This window comes from Aquarana catesbeiana, linkage group LG08, assembly GCF_042186555.1.
Source record: "Aquarana catesbeiana isolate 2022-GZ linkage group LG08, ASM4218655v1, whole genome shotgun sequence".
In the NCBI taxonomy this organism is placed as follows: Eukaryota; Metazoa; Chordata; class Amphibia; order Anura; family Ranidae; genus Aquarana; species Aquarana catesbeiana.
Window position 1 is genome coordinate 200570063 of NC_133331.1, and position 21157 is coordinate 200591219.

The 21157-nt window shown below is 43.8% G+C and overlaps 1 protein-coding gene across 1 annotated transcript in view; it reads right to left on the reverse strand.

Moving 5' to 3' along the window:
• LOC141106222 (annexin A4-like) overlaps positions 1-21157 on the reverse strand; it is a 97924-nt gene that overhangs the window by 40133 nt on the left and 36634 nt on the right. Inside the window, exons 2-5 of the mRNA XM_073596810.1 lie at positions 19757-19833; positions 12717-12808; positions 5465-6028; positions 2080-2164 (exon numbers count right to left, since the gene is read on the reverse strand). Coding sequence (XP_073452911.1) covers positions 2080-2164; positions 5465-6028; positions 12717-12808; positions 19757-19808 — 793 coding nt within the window. The 5' untranslated portion in view covers positions 19809-19833. The remainder of the gene's footprint in view (positions 1-2079; positions 2165-5464; positions 6029-12716; positions 12809-19756; positions 19834-21157) is intronic.

Sequence of the window (21157 nt, forward strand, 5' to 3'; positions counted from 1 at the left end):
GCTACAAGGCATGCTTCTCCCACAAAGCCACACGTCCTTATCCCCTGGCCACATATGAGGACCGGACATGTCTTACTGTACATATATGCTCTGCAGGGGAGTCAGCCAGGTCCATGCACACAGCATCTCCCCCCATCTCGAAGTCCAATGTCAATGTTGCAACAGCAGTTCTATTCCCATATTCCTTGCATGATCAGGCATTTTTAAAAGTTATTTAAAAGCAACGCATTAAACAGCAGCAGACACAAGCTTGAAAAGCAGCCCTAAGCCGGTACCAGAAATTTCTTAAAGAGACCCTGCACTATGCCCACTGGCGACAAGTGACAAAAGTTTCTTCAAAGCCTGCCTCCCCACCTCCACCCTTATATTTATCCCCGCCCTATTAGATTGTAAGCTTTTATGAGAAGGACCTTCTTAACCCTTTTGTATTCTATTGTATTGTATTGTAACTGTACTGTCTCCCTATATTGTAACATACTCCACAAACTGTTGGCGCTATATAAATCCTGTATGATAATACTCACTATTGCATTGCTCCCCTGCTGCTCCTTCCTCAACCACAGCCACCACAGAATACCTGGTTCTTCCTAGTTATGTGACCTCCAACCATGATGCTTCGAGTACATGACAATGGGGGTGACAGCATCTTACCTGAAGCTTACACAAGGTATTTGGCAGCGGCCGTGATGGAGAAAGGTGTAAAGGGGGCCAGTTGTAAAGAGGAATGCGTTGATCAGGTGTGGGCTTTAAATAGACTCTGTTACTATGCCCAATGAACAAAATCTGCATGCTTTAATCATAAGGTAGTCACTGGAGGTGGGTGCTGAGACTGCTCAACAACAGCTATGAGATGTTAATGAGGAGAAATGGTCAATAGGTCACAGTTAATAATGAGCGAGTGCAATTTTAGTATTAAAGAAAGAAATGAAGCTGAAAGAGAGAAAGGACTATAAGAGCATAGAAGGTAGCTTGGTGGAAATAAATCCAGATAGTCCTGAGGATGGACCAGTATATGAAGGGATGACAACTGGACTGCCCTGTGCATTCCATGGTGGTATGCCACCACGGCATCAAGCAATATTTATATTGCTACTCTGCATTGCAGTACTGCACTCACTAGTTTGGAGGTGCCGTTATAGATTACGTATTGCATGATGCATGATGGGGTTGATTTACTAAAACTGGAAAGTGCAAAATCTGGTGCATAGAAACCAATCAGCTTCCAGGTTTTTTTGGCAAAGCTTATATGAACAAGCTGAAATTAGCAGCCAATTGGCTATCACTAGATTTTTCACTCCCCAGTTTTAGCAAATCATTCCCACTGCATGTGATTTTCCAACATTACAGAACTGGGTCTCCACCACATGAACTGTTCTTTTTTTTTCTTTATCAAGCAGTTTATATATATTGTGACTTAGTTCTATGATGTAAATAATTACATGGTGAAATTTTGGTTTTAGATGTTTTATTAGAATTCTGGCTATAAATGTTTTGATATTATAACGGAGTGCAGCTATCTCAAAATGTCTTCCTTTTTGCTACTTGGTATCTGCTTAGATATGGAGTGTTGATCAAGGACATAATGGCTAAGTAAATGAAAATTTATCTTCAGTTATTTGTGGATGTCAGTAGATTGAAAAACTCTCAGCAATTGGGGAGATTTACTAAATCTGCTGAAGCTGTGCATATGAACCAATCAGCTTCCAGGTTTTATTGTCAAAGCTTAATTGAACAAGCTGAAGTTGGAAGCTGATTGGTTACTATGCATGACTGCACCAGATTCTGTGTGCACCAGTTTTAGTAAAATCAAACCCATTGTGTCTTGTGGACTCCAGCAATGTAACTCCTCTCTACACCCTCTGTCACCTCCTACACGAGGTCTCACGCGGTCTCTAGTTTATATGATCTAGAATACTGCATGAGAAAAACAACTCCCCTGCTTGATATCATAATGCCAACTATTTTTCAGTCAGGTACTCAGGTGAGGAGACCTTGCCACTGGCCAATCCAAGACATAGTTTATCTCAGGATAATTTAACCAAAAAATCTAGAAACTTATGATGTACTTTAACATCTTACCAAATCCTTTCATGGCCTTTCTGAGCACCTCTGCATCTCTGAGGGGATCAAAGTTTGGTGCATCGGTAATGGTACCCTTTCCAGCCTAACAAAAAACAGAAATTTGTCAGGTCATTGTTTTATCCATGTTATCAAAGCAGCACGCTACAATGGGAGGGAAATTAAATGACTGCCTGCTTATCTATATACATAGAAAACCAGGTAATAGAAAGTGCATCCACTCCATATAAAGAAGAAATCTTCTCCACATTCCACGTCACCAATGAAGAGATTCGCCCTTTGATCACCAGAGATTAGCAACATCTCTCAGGCAGACAGCAATAAAATAGTATTTTCTGGCAGAAGGAACAGTTAAAACATGTGGATTTTTTCTAATTGGGTGCCTTCCGGGAAAATGTATTTTACTTCCTGTGTGATCACACCTGAACGTGATATGAAGTGAGACATGAGACATGAAGTGAGGAGAAACCTCTGTTATGGGGACACAAACAATAACTGGCTGACGAGTTTCAAGCCGAAATTGAAAAAAGAATGAAGTCATTCTCCATTAAATTAAAAGCATAGAAGGTATACTGCTGCTAATATTTTGGCAAATTTACTGAATATCTGTATGAATTCTTCTTACTGTTTTATAGGAAGAGAACAAAGAAGACCGTTTGATTTAACTGTGATTGTTTTGTGTTTTAAAGAAAAAATCCACTTTTGTTGAAAAGTGCCAAGACATAAAACAGTTCATTTCTCTAGCTGCTCGATTATTTTCTTCCTTGCAATTATTGCAACAACAACACTGTGTTTACAGACAGGCTTTCCAAGAACTCACAACCCCTTGGGAATGTCATTGGCTTACTGTTTGTTGCAAAAATCTATGTTAAAGATTAAATAAAATGACAGGCAGCACCTGCAATACCTTTATGTTTTGGTACAATATTTGATAATACAGTGCCTTGAAAAAATATTCATACCCCTTGACATTTTCCACATTTTGTCATGTTACAACCAAAAACGTAAATTTATTTTATTGGGATTTTATGTTATAGACCAACGAAAAGTGGTACATAATTGTGAAGTGAAAGGAAAGTGATAAATGGTTTTTAACATTTTTTACAAATAAATATCTGAAAAGTGTGGTGTGCATTTGTACTCAGCCCCACTGAGTCAATACTTTGTAGAACCACCTTTCACTGCAATTACAGCTGCAAGTCTTTTTGGGGATGTCTCTACAAGCTTTGCACATCTAGAGAGTGACATTTTTGCCCATTACTCTTTGCAAAATAGCTCAAGCTGTCAGATTGGATGGAGAGTGTCTGTGAACAGCAATTTTCAAGTCTTGCCACAGATTCTCAATTGGATTTAGGTCTGGACTTTGGGCCATTCTAACACATGAATATGCTTTGATCTAAACCATTCCATTGTAGCTCTGGCTGTATGTTTAGGGTCATTGTCCTGCTGGAAGGTGAACCCCCGCCCCAGTCTCAAATCTTTTGCAGACTAACAGGTTTTCTTCTAAGATTGCCCTGTATTTGGCTCCATCCATCTTCCCATCAACTCTGACCAGCTTCCCTGTCCCTGCTGAAGAAATGTACCCCCCACAACATGATGCTGCCACCACCATGTTTCACGGTGGGGAAGATGTGTTCGGGGTGATGTGCAGTGTTAGTTTTCCTCCACATATAGCATTTTGATTTTAGGCCAAAAAGTTCAATTTTGGTCTCATCTGACCAGAGCACCTTCTTCCACATGTTTGCTGTGTCCAGCATCGGGCTTCTCGCAAATTGAAAACGGAACTTCTGATGGCTTTCTTCTTGCCACTCTTCCATAAAAGGTCAGACTTGGAGTGAAAGACATATTCTCCCACATGAGCTGTGAATCTCTGCCGCTCCTCCAGAGTTACCACGGCTGCTTCTCCAATGAATGCTCTCCTTGCTCGGCCAGTCAGTTTAGGTGGACGGCCATGTCTTGGTAGGTTTGCAGTGGTGCCATACTTTTTCTGTTTTCGGACGATGGATTGAACAGTGCTCCATGAGATGTTCAAAACTCAGGATAATTTTTTTATAACCTAAGCCTGCTTTAAACTTCTCCATAACTTTATCCCTGACCTGTCTGGTGTGTTACTTGGCCTTCATGATGCTGTTTGTTCACTAAGGTCCTACAGGGCTTCACAGAACAGCTGTATTTATACTGAGATTAAATTACACACAGGTGGACTCTTATTTACTAATTAGGCGACTTCTGAAGGCAATTGGTTCTACTAGATTTTAGTTAGGGGTATCAGAGTAAAGGGGGCTGAATACAAATGCACGCCACATTTTTCAGATATTTATTTGTAAAAAATTTTGAAAACCATTTATCATTTTCCTTCCACTTCACAATTATGTGCCACTTTGTGTCGGTCTATCTAATAAAAACCAAATAAAATACATTTACGTTTTTGGTTGTAACATGACAAAATTTGGACAATTTCAAGGGACTGTAGTTCCACACAACTTAAAGTGATTCTAAAAGGAAAAAATGTATTAAAAAAAACAAAAAACAAATATGTGATACTTACCTGCTCTGTGCAATGGTTTTGCACAGAGCAGCCCTGATCCTCCTCTTCTCGGGTCCTCTGCTGGCACTCTTGGCTCCTCCTCCCTGCTGAGTGCCCCCATAGCAAGCCACTTGCCATGAGGGCACTAGTGCAGGCCCACTCCCGAACCACAATCTATTTACATACAGAGCACAGCTCAGCCCATTCACCTGCTCTCTCCTCACTGGCTCACTGGCTGTGATTGACAGCAGCAAGAGACAATGGCTCCCACTGCTGTATCTAAGCCAAAAAGGAGAGATACCCAGGAGAATTGCCACTCTTATGTACATCTCTTTATCAAGATTGGTCTCAGGTAAGTGTTGTTGGGGGGGAGGGGGGGGGGGGAACTGGTTGCAGAAGGTTTTATACCTTAATGCATTAAGGTAAAAAACCTTGAGACTTTAGAACCACTTTAAACCATGCCAGGGTTGTAACATTTCTTATACCAAACACATGGTAATTCCAGGAAACACTGGCATACCAATCTACAGTAAATAAAAGAAGCAGTTAGTGAATTGGATAAACAATTGGAAAATCCATATCCATATCTATAATATATATATATATATATATATATATATATATATATATATATATATATATATATATATATATATATATATATATATATATATATATATATATATATATATATATGACCTGGAGGGGATTCTTTTAATCAACAAAACTAGAATTTCACTTTTTTTAATCAAAGGTTTAGGCAAATAAAAATAAAAGGCTATTGTTTGCAGTGATAGTAAGTTGATGGCACATAGAATGAATTGGTTTCTACTGACAACAAATTAAAAAAATACATACCTTAAGTGGGGGAATAGAAGGGCTCACTGATGGCGGAGATGGGTATTGTGGTACGGAGGGATTAACTGCTGGAGCCTGTGGATAACTTGGAGTTGGTTGCTGACCAGGGTATGTTGCTGGTGGCTGACCTGGGGCTGGTGATGGCTGTCCTGGGTATCCTGTATCAAATCCAGGCATCCCAGGCTGTGGTCCACCCCCTGGAGCAGGATACATGCCAAAGCCTGGTGCTTGAGGCTGCTGTGGTGCCCCATAGCCGCCACCAGGTGCAGGGGGATAACCGCCACCAGGTGCAGAGGGGTAGCCGCCGCCGGGTGCAGAGGGGTAGCCGCCACCAGGTGCAGGGGGGTAGCCGCCACCAGGTGCAGGGGGGTAGCCGCCGCCAGGTGCAGGGGGGTAGCCGCCGCCAGGTGCAGGGGGGTAGCCGCCGCCAGGTGCAGGGGGGTAGCCGCCGCCAGGTGCAGGGGGGTAGCCGCCACCGGGAGCAGAAGGGTAGCCGCCGCCGGGTGCAGATGGGTAGCCTGCTTGTGGTGGGTTCATGCCTTCAAATCCAGCTGGTGGACCTGCCTATAATTTAAATAAAATAAAAATAAAAGTCAATATATTGTTGTTAGATACTAACGCGGTATTAAACTCAAAACCAAAAATGTATTATATTGCAGCTAACCAATCCTTAGATGTGGTGGCTACATTAATTTTTTTTAAGCTTTTTTCCCTCTCTGCTTTTACCTGGTGATCTGACCAGTAACACACCTTCTGTATTAGTGAGCTTTCACTCTGGATGAAGGAGCATAGGGTCACCTTTGGACAGCAGTAATGTTAGTCTAAGGGGAGGGAATGTTAGATGGACTAGCGGGTTTAAATACAGTAACAAATTGAAGCCAAACTCCACCTCACACTGCAGTTACACAAGTAGTTACAGCAACAGTTTTTATTCTTTTGGGATAAAGGTTTAACATGAATATATACAGTATCTCACAAAAGTGAGTACACCCCTCACATTTTTGTAAATATTTTATTATATCTTTTCATGTGACAACACTGAAGAAATTACACTTTACTACAATGTAAAGTAGTGAGTGTACAGCTTGTATAACAGTGTAAATTTGCTGTTCCCTCAAAATAACTCAAACACATAGCCATTAATGTCTAAACCACTGGCAACAAAAGTTAGTACACCCAAATTGGGCCCAAAGTGTCAATATTTTGTGGCCACCATTATTTTCCAGCACTGCCTTAACCCTCTTGGGTATGGAGTTCACCAGAGCTTCACGGGTTGCCACTGGAATCCTCTTCCACTCCCCCATGACCACATCACGGAGCTGGTGGATGTTTTTAGAGACCTTGAGCTCCTCTACCTTCCATTTGACGATGTTCCACAGATACTCAATAGGGTTTAGGTCTGGAGACATGACCAGTCCATCACCTTTACCCTCAGCTTCTTTAGCAAGCAGTTGTTGTCTTGGAGGTGTGTTTGGGGTTGTTATGTTGAAATACTGTCCTGCAGCCCAGTCTCCAAAGGGAGGGAATCCTGCTCTGCTTCAATATGTCACAGTACATGTTGCCATTCATGGTTCCCTCAATGAGCTGTAGCTCCCCAGTGCCGGCAGCACTCATGCAGCCCCAGACCATGACACTCCCACCACCATGCTTGACTGTAGGCAAGACACACTTGTCTTTGTACTTCTCACCTGGTTCCTGACACCCACGCTAGACACCATCTGAACCAAATACGTTTACCTTGGTCTCATTAGATCACAGGACATGGTTCCAGTAATCCATGTCCTTAGTCTGCTTGTCTTCAGCAAACTGTTTGCGGGATTTCTTGTGCATCACCTTTAGAAGAGGTTTCCTTCTGGGACGAAAGCCATGCAGACCAATTTGATGCAGTGTGCGGCATATGGTCTGAGCACTGACAGGCTGACCCCCCAACCCCTTCAACCTCTGTAGCAATGCAATGCTGGCAGCACTCATACATCTATTTCCCAAAGACAACCTCTGGATATGACGTGGAGCACGTGCACTCAACTTCTTTGGTCGACCATGGCGAGGACTGTTCTGAGTGTAACCTGTCCTGTTCGACCACTGTATGGTCTTGGCCACCATGCTGCAGCTCAGTTTCAGGGTCTTGGCAATCTTTTTTTTATAGTCTAGGCCATCTTTATGTAGAGCAACTATTCTTTTTTTCAGATCCTCAGAGTTTCACTGGAGGGAAAATGGCCAATTTTGGACATTTTGACTTAGGGTGTACTCACTTTTGTTGCCAGTGGTTTAGACATTAATGGCCGTGTGTTGAGTTATTTTGAGGGGACAGCAAATTTACACTGTTATATAAGCTGTATACTCACTACTTTACATTGTAGCAAAGTGTAATTTTTTCAGCGTTGTCACATGAAAAGACAATAAAATATTTACAAACATGTGAGGGGTGTACTCACTTTTGTGAGATACTGTAAAAGCTGATCATGTTAAGCATTACTTTCAGTGGTAAATGATACATTAACTGAAACATTTGCAAGACAGTGTGTTCTGTTAAAAAAAAAAAAAAAAAAAAAAAAACACACACAGATCTAAGAATTGGTAAACTGCAATCTAATAAATGTTTGCTTTTGGGTTTAATACTGCTTTAAAATTAAAAGATAAAATTATTAAGACTATAGGGCAAACATATCTAAATCTCCTTGTATAAAGGCAATGATAATGTTTATTTACACATACAAATAGATTTCATAAATATTTAAACCACCTCAGTTCATTTCATCAGTTAAAAGCCTATAGAGTAAATTATGATGCATTTGTGATACCTGAGCAATAGAGAGTGTCTTGTGATTCCTCCCTGCAGTGTTTCTATCTCATCCTTTACAAAACTCTGACACTGTGGAATTGATCAGTTAAAGGACATAGGGTTTGCACGTTGGATGAGTGCAGGACTAAGTAGCATTTGTTTTGAGTGGAGAAAACTGCTTTTGCAGCTTTGTTCAGGTTTTGGTAATCCTGGATGGGGCTCAGTTTCTTGGAGATTCCATAGTGTCTTGGGCAGGTGTCTGGGCTTTATGGAGGACCAGCAGGGTGTGTGCTCAGGTGTACACAGCTCCTATAATGGAGGTTTAGGAATACCTCAGGGCTCCACCCAAGAGAGACAGGAGGTCTCCTACAGGAGTAAGAGGCTGCATGTGGCAGCCAGAGTAGGATTGTCTGCAAAAGACAGATACCAGTCAGAAGACTAAGGCCAGAAGAGATGTGGGCGTGACAGTGAAGCTGTCTGCACTGAAGAACATATGGTCTGTATTACCAGTGCAAAGAGAAGAGGTACTTCGATTAAAGCCGAGTGAGAGCTTATGAGCCAGGTGGGCTAGCATTTTTCATTTGTGTATATTGCTGGGGAAGAACCTTTGTGTGGGAAACCATGTGTTATGGACTTTCCATCTTTCTTTTATTAAAAGTTGTCTACCAGGCCCTTAATATGGTTCTTGCTTGAAGTGAACTTACTTAAAAATGCATCTACCACTGAGCCAATAATACCCCATGTCACCATACTAAGTAGCATTGTTTCTTCTCAGAAACAATATGGATAAAGCAGGTAAAATAAAAGGTACAGTGTTGATGGGCTTTGAGCGATAAAATGCAGCTTGCTTTTGACATCTGTTTGGGAGGATTCTGCGGTCATTCAGCATTCATTGCAGGTATAATGGATCTGCAGTTGACCTCCATTTGACTTACTTCAAGCTGCTTTTGCATTCTCAAAGACGATAGATAGAGAGAGTGTTCTGACACAAACAAAAGCCTGTTGGCACTTGCTTTAGAAGACACCATATCACAAGAAAACATATCAGAGAATTATTGGCGTTATCCTGCATACAGGTGAAACGAATGTATTTTAGTTGATCTTTAACATAAAAACAGAAAATTGTATATTCACTTTTCCGTAATGTTCCTGTCCTGGCAGCATACATTGGGTTGTTGCTTTGCCTCTTTGCCCTTATGGGACCGTTAGTCTATAATGCTTGGCAAAAAGAATTTGGCTGCACACCACTGCCAGTCAAACAGTGTTTATTAGAACAATACAAGTGACTGCCACCAGCACATAGTACACAGACATGAATAAAGGATGAAGTGTTTCAGACTAACATTGTGCTTCTTCAAAACCAGGCTATAATGCTTTGCAGGATCTGACCGCAGCCATCAACTTAAAGTGGAGTTCCACCCACTTTTACAACTCTTCAGCATCCCTCACTAAACTGTGCACTGTAAACGAATTGGATATTTTAAAAATTTTTTCTCAGCACCTACTGTATATCTGCTGTATTCATTTTTCACTTCCTCCTCCCTGGCCGCGGCCCATCGCATCATTTCCTGTTTGCAATGCCTTCTGGGAAGGGGCGGCAACTTCCTCTGACACTGCCGTTGCTATGGAAACCTGACCTGAAACCTATTACACTGCTTGTGCTGCACTGAGCATGTGCGAGATCTGCAAGGATGAGATCCAGGAAGAAATACAGTCTGGCTTCAGATGCCCACACTTAAGATGGCCACAGCCTGCTGTAAGTTTATAAAATAACAAACTACTGCTATAAACTAACAAACCAGACCTTCGTTTACAGACTAACTTTACTAGAATACATTAAGCTTGTGTATTATAGGGGTATTTTTATTTAAAAAGTATAATTTCGGCCGGAACACCACTTTAAGGGTCGGTCCCTGTATGCTGCCATGAAGATGCACCAGGAAAGGAGGAGAATTAAGGACCGGTAAGTATAACATTTTCTGTTTCCCTGGTGCATGATGGCAGCATACATTGAGAAATAACTTGCCAGACTCGAGGGTGCACAGATAGATATGTTTTATAATGACAAGTATTAGGACAAGCCCCGTACAACAGATTTTCTGAATTCCACCATGATCAGCTGGGCCGGATCGATTTTGTAGAAAAAGATAAAGGTGTTCCTGGAGGACCAAGTCGCCTCCTTACATATTATCCTTGGAGAAACACGACAATACGCTGACCAGGAGGTAACCACTGCCCTCTTTGAGTGCCCTTGAGCCCTCTGGAACAAGAAGCCTCAGAGTATGAACCAAAGCAGCTTGTCCTTTTCTTAAACCATGTGGTACCATTAAAAGGTTATCTGCCTTCCTGAATGAGGCAGTCACAGACAAATAGGCTTTCAGGGTGAGGCCTACATCCAGCGGATGAAGCGACCCTGACTAGTTAAGGATGGGAGCATTACATCTTGACTGAAGTGAAAGGACGTAGCCACTTTTGGAATGAAGCGTTCTGAAGGTTTTAAGACCACTCTGTCAGAAAAAATACTCAGTAAATACAAATGCCTGCATGTGAGACACTCTGGGCTAAAGCTAAAGCTACTAAGAATACTTTTTTTAAAGTTAGGTCCCACATAGACATATGAAGGATGAAAGGAAGGTGTTGAAAGAGCTTTGAAAACCACAGCTAGATCCTACTTGGGAGAGGTTGGCTTCCTAGGTGGCCTCAACATTAAGCATGCTCTAATAAACTGGATGACTAAAGGTTCTGGGGGCCCACCTAACTCCTGTCATGGCCGTGAGAGCCGAGACGTGAACTTTCAAGGTATTTAGTCCTAGGCCTATATCCAAGCCTAACTGAAGAAAATAAAGGATTTTAGGAGGCGCTGGAGATCAGGGTTTTCTTTCAGTGAGTTTGGCAAGCTTTGCCCAGAGCTTTTAGTACATCTTATTTGTTCTGCTCTGACTTGCAACAGCGTGGCCCCCACTTCCTCTGAACAACCTTGATTTAACAGCCTCTGTGCCCTCATCATCCCCTGAGGAAGATATGAAATTCCCTTGTATCGACACATGTGGGGAAGGGGACAGGACGGCACGCTTAGCAGATCAGATGTTAGGAACGATCAGCATATCATCCCGTTACCGGCCGCTTTCTGCCATTCGTTTTTTACTTGATGTAGAATGGCGCACTGAAGCGCCTGGATATTGTGAGTACCCTGTGTGGGACCTGTTAATTTTTTAGTTCAATAAATTGCATAAGCATACTACACTATGAGATCCTTTTTTTATTGATTTACTGAGGCACATCGGCGATCGATCCAGATTCCCGGACGCACTGTTGAACCCTGCAGTAGTTCCAAAGTGTGCATTGACCAAGCTTAACAGCAAGGTCACACACCTTAAGGTGAGCCTTCATTACATGGGGGGGGGGGGGTACTGACTGAGAACACAGCATCTGATTATCGCATCACTTTTACAGCATACTGAATCGCATGGAGTGTGGAGCAACCTGTCAATTGTATCAATTTGAACTTTGCACAGTGCACTTAAGCACTTTTTTATAATTCCAGTATTTGGATCTATTTAGATTTCCACTGACTTATTTGCTTTAATATTTTTTACCACTATATAAATGCACATTGTCACTTTATTATTTGGCTATTAAGCACGTGTCTTTTTATATATTTTTCATCATATATTTTATACATTATTATTACCACGGTGTAGAGGATACATTTTTACCAGTTCAGAGGCTTTTTGCTTATACCTTTGATAGCGCAGCGTTCTTAATGCGATTTTAGTACTTTACATGGTTTATGAGACAGGTTTACCGCTTGCAGCTGATTCAAAATGGATTTATTGGTTTATTATTGTTAGTGGAGGCTCACAGGACGTTCTATATAATTTCTTGACACTCTGCCAGGAGACGGACATCGTCCAGGTAATTATGTACTCCTAACCCGTTCTCTCTCAGCAGCGCTATCATGGGTAGTAGTACTTTTGTAAATGTGCAGAGACCTGTCGAGAGGGACAGCAGTCCCAAACAATAGAAATGCTGTACTGGAAACGCCGCAAAACTCAAAGCTTTTTTAAAGCTTGTATCCAAAGAGACGCCACGGAGACCAGCGTAAAGTTTGTTAAGAGGCTGTACAGGCAGGACTTCCACCCAGGAGAGTTTAAACCTGGCTGAGGCAAACTCTGGTAAGGGATTTTCCCCAAGAGCAATTCACTCCTACAGGTGAGGACAAAACAAAGAATGCAGTGACCTGGATCCTGTAAAGCTTTATAATCTAAGTGGGGGACGGAAGCTCTATAATGTCAGGTGGGGGATGGAACCACAACCTAATGTATGCTGCCATGATGCGCCAGGAAATTTATTTACTAATTCCGAAAGTTATGTGTCATAAATGTTTAGGTGTACTAGTATAAAGCTTCTTTTTTTAGAAGGCTGATATCAGCTCTGGTAAAAGATGAGAAACCTAGGTTCAGAACTCACCATATACTGCTGAGGGTTGTACTGCTGAGAGAAGCCCGACACATCCAGCCCAATGGGAGCAGGGTTACCGGGCACTCCCCAGGGGTTGTTTCCTGCGATATGGAAATAAGCACAGAAAATGCTGGTTAATGCAAACTGCTTCAAATATAATGGTATGTGTATATAAAAACCATATACAGCAAATGTCCCTATAATTGCATCCAAACCTCCTACAAGGCCAACACAGTGTGCATACTGATTTCATACCTCCCGACAAATGCTTACTTTGAAAATGGGTGTAAAATAGTAGACTAGTATATACATCCCATGTAATCCTTGGCACACTGTCATGTCACTAAGGGGAATAGTGGATGCAGTCACAGGATTTGCACCCACTTTACAAACAAATTCACAATACCCATTTGTTATTGTAGCCTATAGAGAGGACAGGTTATGTACAAAACACTTCATCTCTCACTCTAACCCTAGAACCCTAGTCTGCCTTGCTTGTCCTATGACCAAGTGCTGAATGAGGCAATCAGCATTGTACTGGTGTGGAGAATGTTCAGGAAGGAAGGCCAATTTACTACAAAATAGACATTAGGCGGTACAGTGGATATACAAAGTCTGCACACCCCTGTTAAAATGTCAGGTTTCTGTGATGTAAAGAAAAAAAAAAAAAAAAAAAAAAAAACAAGACAAAAGATAAATCATTTCAGAACTTTTTCCACATTTAATGTGCCCTATAAACTGTACAACTCAACCGAAAGACAAAACTGAAATTTTTTTTTTGGGGGGGGGGGGTAAAAATAAAATAAAAATGTGGTGGTTGCAGAAGTGTGCACACCCTCTTATAACTGGGGATTTAGCCGTGTTCAGTTAGGAAAATCACATTCAAACATATATTAAATACACACCTTCCATCATTTAAAGTGCCTCTGATTAACCCCAAATAAAGTTCAACTGTTTTAATAGGTCTTTCCTGACATTTTCTTAGTCGCATCCTACAGCAAAAGCCATGGTCCACAGACAGCTTCCAAAGCATCAGAGGGATCTCACTGTTAAAAGGTATCAGTCAGGAGAAGGGTACAAAAGAATTTCCAAGTCATTAGATATACCGTGGAACACAGTGAAGACAGTCGTCATCAAGTGGAGAAAATATGGCACAACAGCGACATTACAAAGAACTGGAAACTCCAAAAAGACGAGAATAAAACTGGTCAGGAAGGCTGCCAAGAGGCCTATAGCAACATTAAACGAGCTGCAGGAATATCTGGCAAGTACTGGCTGTGTGGTACATGTGACAATCTCCCGCCTTCTTCATATGTCTGGGCCATGGGGTACAGTGGCAAGACTGAATCCTTTTCTTAAGAAGAAAATCATCCAAGCCTGGCTAAATTTTGCAAAAACACATCTGAAGTCTCCCAAAAGCGTGTGGGAAAATGTGTTATGGTCTAAAGATACCAAGGTTGAACCTTTTGGTCATGATTCAAAAAGATTTGTTTGGCGCAAAAACAACACTGCACGTCACCAAAAGAACACCATACCCAGAGTAAAGCATGGTGGAGGCAGCCTTCGTCAAGGTAGAGGGAGTAATGCAGTAAACAGTCATTATTTGCACAAAACCTGCATGCTTCTGCTAGAAAGCTGAACATGAAGAGGAGCTTCATCTTTCAGCATGACAACAACCCAAAGCATACATCCAAATCAAGAAGGGATTGGCTTCACCAGAAGAAGAGTTTTGGAATGGACCAGTCAGAGCCCAGACCTGAATCCAATTGAAAATCTATGGGGTGATCTGAAGAGGGCTGTGCACAGGAGATGCCCCTGCAATCCGACAGATTTGGAGTGTTTTTGAAAAAAAAAAAAAAAAAAGTCAGGATAGACACATGCCCCAAAAGACTGAGTGCTGTAAAAAAATGAAAAGGTGCCAAGTTTAAAGCGGAGTTCCACACAAAAATGGAACGTCCGCTTTTCGGAACCCTCCCCCCCCTCTGGTGTCACATTTGGCACCTTTCAGGGGGGAGGGGGGTGCAGATACCTGTCTAAGACAGGTATTTTCACCCACTTCTGGCACTCCCATGGGAGTCTATGCCTCTTCCTGTCCCTCCACGCTGTCTCCTGGGAAACACAGGTCCCAGGAGATAGCGGGGACCAGTTACGACGCGCAGCGCGACTCGCGCATACGCAGTAGGGAACGGGTGAAGCCGCAACGCTTCACTTCCCGATTCCCTCACCTAGGATGGCGGCGTCAGCTGCCGAGAGTCGAGCGAGTGATCGGCGTCGGCTGCCGACATCGCTGGACCCTGGGACAGGCAAGTGGCCATTTATTAAAAGTCAGCAGCTGCAGAATTTGTAGCTGCTGGCTTTTAATATTTTTTTTTTTTTTTTTTTAGGTGGACTCCCTCTTTAATTTTAGTTTAAGGGTGTGTACACTTGTACAACCATATTATTTACGTCTTTAATTTTTACTTCCCATAAACTAATGGCGCGTACACAGGAGCGGACTTTACGGCAGACTTTGCTCGGCGGACTTTTCGCCGGACTTTGTCCACCAGGTGCGCCGGACTTGCCCACACACGACCGGACTTTCCGGCGGGCTAAATCCGCCCATCTTTCCGACGGACTTTCGCCGGAGTTACGGCGGACTTTCAGAATGAACGGACTTGCCCACACATGGGCAAGTCCGTTCATTTTGAACGTGACTCAGGTGCGACGGGACTAGAAAAGGAAGTCAATCTTGCCGCTTTTATCAGCGAGATTGGCACCTTGCGAGCCCCGCCGCGGGTCATACCAGGCCCTTAGGTCTAGTATGGATTTTAAAGGGAATCCCCCCTACGCCCAAAAAACGGCGTGGGGTCCCCCCTAGAATCTATACCAGACCCCGATCCGAGCACGCAGCCCGGCCGGTCAGGAAAGGGGGTGGGGACGAGCGAGCCCCCCCCTCCTGAACCGTACCAGGCCGCATGCCCTCAACATGGGGGGGTGCCTTGGGGGAGGGGGGATGAGGACAAGGGCCCCTTCCCAACAACCCTGGCCGTTGGTTGTCGGGGTCTGCGGGCGGGGGCTTATCGGAATCCGGGAGCCCCCAGATCCCGGCCCCCCACCTTATGTGAATGAGTATGGGATATATGGTACCCCTACCCATTCACCTAGGGAAAAAAGTGTCAATAAAACACACTACACAGGTTTTTAAAATAATTTATTAAACAGCTCCGGGGGGGGGGGGGGGGGGGGGGGGGGGGCTTCTTCCGGCTTCGGGGGTCCCTCCGGTTCCTCTTCTCCCAGTGTTCCAGTTCTTCGGCCGCCTCCTCCGCTGTCTTCAGGCTGCTCTCTTGCGAGCGGAGGTCCGGACTTCTGGGCTTCTTGTCTGCTTCCCTCTTCTCTTCTCCAGATGTTGACACGACGCTCTCTCCGGCTGGACTGCTCTCTGAGGGCTCCGTTGTGACTTATATAGGCGGAGACCCCGCCCCCTTATGATGTCACAGTCCCTGGGCATGCTGGGACTGTGACATTTTAGGGGGTGTGGTCACCGAGGGATGTTGACCACGCCCCCTAAAATGTCACAAACTTCCCAAGAGAAGAGGGAAGACGACAAGAAGCCAATGTCCGCTGGCAAGAGAGCGGCCTGAAGACAGCGGAGGAGCCGGCCGAAGAACTGGAACACCGGGAGAAGAGGAACCGGAGGGACCCCCGAAGCCGGAAGAAGACCCCCGAAGTCGGAAGAAGCCCCCCCCCCCCGGAGCTGTTTAATAAATTTTAAAAACCTGTGTAGTGTGTTTTATTGACACCTTTTCCCTAGGTGAATGGGTAGGGGTACCATGTACCCCATACTCATTCACATAGAGTGGGGGGCCAGGATCTGGGGGCCCTCTTATAGGGGGCTCCCGGATTCCGATAAGCCCCCGCCCGCAGACCCCGACAACCAACGGCCAGGGGTGTCGGGAAGAGGCCCTTGTCCTCATCAACATGGGGACAAGGTGCTTTGGGGTGGGGGGGCCCCGCAGGGCCCCCCTCCCCCAAGGCACCCCCCCATGTTGAGGGCATGCGGCCTGGTACGGTTCAGGAGGGGGGGGGGCGCTCGCTCGTCCCCACACCCTTTCCTGACCGGCCGGGCTGCGTGCTCGGATCGGGGTCTGGTATGGATTTTAGGGGGGACCCCACGCCGTTTTTTCGGCGTAGGGGCTTCCCTTTATAATCCATACCCCGCGCTCGCAGCAATAGGAAAATTTGTTTTTCCTATTGCAGCGAGCGCGAAATGCAATACCCTGCCCTCGCGTCATATCTGGTCCGTTGGACCAGCATACACACGAGCGGGCTTTCCGTCGGACCAGCACACAGACGAGCGGACTTTCCGCCAGAAACTGAGTCCGACGGAAAGATTTAAAACTTGTTTCAAATCTAGGTCCGGCGGGCTTTTGGGAAAAAGTCCGCCGGAAAAGTCCGCCTGAGCCTACACGCGGTCGGATTGTTCGGCGGACTCTGGTCCGCCGGACCAAGTCTGCCGTAAAGTCCGCTCGTGTGTACGCGGCATAAGAGTTGTACAGTTTATAGGTCACATTAAAAGGTGGAAAAAGTTCTGAAATGATTTATCTTTGTCTCATTTCTTTTACATCACAGAAACCTGACATTTAAACGGGTGTGTAAACTTTTTATATCCACTGTATGTGCCACAGTTAATAAGGCAGCGAAACCCCACAGCCAGGAAGTCAAAAAGCTTCACAGGAAACATTCCTCAGATCAACCAGTTTCAAGCTTTTACCTGGCCAGTACCACACTCCCTGTATTAGAGGGCCACCACTCTGGATGAAGGAGCAGACAGCAGTAATGTCAGTCGGGGGGGGGGGGGATGTTAAATGTTCTAGCAGATTTAGATACACTAACAAACTGAAGTCAAACTCTCGCTCACACTGCAGTTACAGCAATAGTCACACTGGGGGGCTGCGCTGGCAGGACGTCAAAAAAAGTCCTGCAAGCAGCTTCTTTGAGGCACTCCTAAAGCGCCCCGCCCATTGAAAACGAAGTGCCCGCAAAGCTTTTAACCCTTTATTCGGGCACCAGCAGGGGTTAAAAGCACCCCCTCCACCCCCCCACCCCCTGCTAGTGCCCGAAAAGCAACACAAAAATGGTGGTAAAGTGTCGCCAAAACTAGCAGCACTTTACCGCCGACGCCCGGGCGCTGGCAGTGTGAAAGGCCTCTTAGATTGCTTGCGCCTGTGAAAATCACAAAATAAAGCTGTCCCTAGGCGACGCATTAAAAGTCTACAGGTTATCAGTTAGGGTTAAACTATAAATTATGGCCCTAGAGGTATTGCTCTCACAATGTTCGCAGTCATATCTCACATGTGTGGTGCTATATTTATATATATATATATATACACACACATATATATTACACACACAAGTTTGCCCTACACTGCACATTTAAAATGGGGTGTATACAGAGGGATGAAACAATGGGTGATTGGTTAACTGTGACCTTCACTACAGTATCCAAGGAATGACAGCTGTGAACCCCGAAGTGACGCAATTCATGTAGCTTCTGTGTTTATTAGTCGCAAGGGGAACGCCCAGATAACTTTTATCTAAAAGCCGTTTGCCAGCTGTTAAAAAAAAAAATCGATACCAAGCTCACGGCTGCAATGTACCTTAGTAGACAAGGGATTAAGCATTTACATCTTTTATGCCCCAGCAGACTCCGTGCAATCAATCAAGTAACATTTTATAGTATTCACCTTCACTCCTTCCCCAGCAGCTACATAAAAAGGTTATGTATGAAGGTGTGGGAAGGAGCAGAGAAGTGGGTCCACCAACACAATCCTAGAAGTAGAGAGCTATGATGTGCAAGGAATGGAAGAGGCTGTGTTAGGTAATGGACTCTTCTGAAGCAGTCAAATTTGCAAACAAGTTCAAAAGGCACATTGCAAGTCAATAAAAAATATTTATATATTAATATATAATGTTATTATTTTATGGAAGAAATGCCACAAACAAGCATACAAAATAATCAATTTTCTGTTCTTTCACCTGCATATTTTTAAGTGGTGGCAGGGTCTCTTTCAGTCCCGGTTCACACTGATGTGGTGCGGGATTCACAACGATTCCTGTACATTTCCCACACTGCATCACAATCACACTCTGTTCATGCAAACCGCTGCGGGTGTCAATGTTAACACCCCAACAACGGTTAGCAAAACGCACTGTAATTGGCTTTATCAGGTTTGCATGGGTTTGAACACCTCTTTCGTGCGGATGTGGTGCAATTGGAGTCATACGAAATGAATGGGCTCAAATCGTACTGCAAAGAATCGCATGTAATTTGTACAGGAATGCGGTGCGATTTTTGTCTGAACCACAGCCTGTTCCCCGCACCGCATCGGTGTGAACGGGGACTAAGGCCTGATTCACACCTTTGCATTTTACAGATTTGCACTACAGTCCATTTAACATTGTTTCCTATGGAACACATTCTGTAGTACAAATCCGCAAAATGCAAAAAGCACTAAAGATGCATAGGTGTGAATCAGGCCTAAAAGCGGAAGTAAAGAGCGGTGGGAGGGCCAGCATTTACTGTACCTTTTGGAGGTGCTCTCCTGTGTGCTGCAGTTACATTCTCTCAGCACCTCTCTTAATTTTAGCATATGTAAGATGCCGGGTGTGTACACTGTACTGTGCATAAGCTGCAGTCAGTGTACAGATTACAGGTTAAAAATAAATAAATAATTAAAACAAACAAACAAAAAACGCTAGCAGGTATGACAGGTTTTTCTTTTTGGCAAAAGAGACTATGTTTTCTAGACAATTGTTGCATTTTAGAGGTACTTCCATTTAAATTTCAATCAACAATTTGATCCCTCAGCCAGTACTAGCCCTTACACTAATATATTCAAAATTCAGAAAATCAGAAAGCATTTTCTACTAAAAAATTATAAACATGAAATTTTGGTAAAATGTTCAATACAAAGCAAAAAATGAAATGGAAAACCCAATTATAATCATTACACAATATAAGTAAATACGCACAACATTGCAATAGGAATATGAGATGCCTAATGCCTTACCCGTAGGAATAGGGGGAAACCCGCCCATTGAAGGATAACCAGGATAACTCATGGCTTTAGAGATGGCGCCTCAACACCTGAAGAGATAACATCAAATGTTACATGCAATACTAAATACCTTCAAACGTCATGTGTATAACAAGCATTATACTATAGGCCTAATTATAATCGATTATGTTGATTAGTTGTTTCAGCCCTAACCAGGGTGCACAAACAGGAAACATTGGATCTTCCTTTCTCACTTCCTCAACATCTAATGACCTCTGTTACTTCCATAGTCTGAAGTGCCCCCTTACTCTGGTCATTGGTAAAGTGCCCCCAATACATTGATGGTCGATGAAATGAACTTTTACATTGGTGGTCTGCAAAATTAACCCCTACATTGGTGTTCAGTAACTGGCTCCATTCATTGGTGATCAGTAAATTAGCCCCTTACACTGGTGGTCACTGAATTTCCCTCCGACTGTGGTGGTGAGTGGAAAGGTGCCCCTTTGTGTGGCAAGTAAGGTGCCCGCATAGGAAGAGAGAAGGTGCTGCGGCTGGCTTTGGGTTTTTTTCTCCCATCCAGTGTGGCTCCAAAGACATTTACCCCTAGGTTCTGCGTCATGTCATCACATGACATGGGATTTACTTTAATTAGGGAACTACCAATGTATTTAGCAGGTTGGCAGTCGTGCAAAGGTCCCTCAGAATCTGTGGGCCCTAAACGGCTGCCCCCAACCACTCCAATTTATAATCTGCCACTTATCTAAGTAGACTCAGCCAGGGCTATGCAGGTATCCAAAGTCAGGTCCTGAGAGATTGGGTGAAAGTTCTTTGATGTCTGCAGGCACCGCAAGACTAACAAGGCTACATACAGCAGAGATTGCCCCACATTCATAGAAGTGCTTACTTGCTCTATGCTCATTTAAAAGAACAAACACAGCAAGACACAGTGCGACAAATAGCACTGAGCAAGAGAACCAGTCATATTCTAGAACACAAAGTTTGATAGATACACAGAGAATCCAAGACTTAGGCTGGGTTCACACCTATGTGAATTGGATGCGGTTTACACCGTATCCAATTTGCATGACATTTTAAAATAAGTTCATTTGAATGAGGCTGGTTCACATATTTGCGTTGCATTCGCACTCCGCATTGCCCAAAAACATGTGCGTTTTCTGGGCATTGCAGTGCGAATTGCAAGCACATTATCTTCTATGGGAACGCATCTGGTTTCGCAGATGCAATCCTTTGTGAACAGGATAAAATCCTGACCTGATACTGATGCAATCCTGACCCGATCCTGATCAAAAACTGACGTGAAATGCTGAACAACTACTTTGTCAATTAGCTGTGAAAATGGAGCTTCAATTCGCACCGCACATGTGTGAACCCAGCCTTAAAGTTCTACAGGGA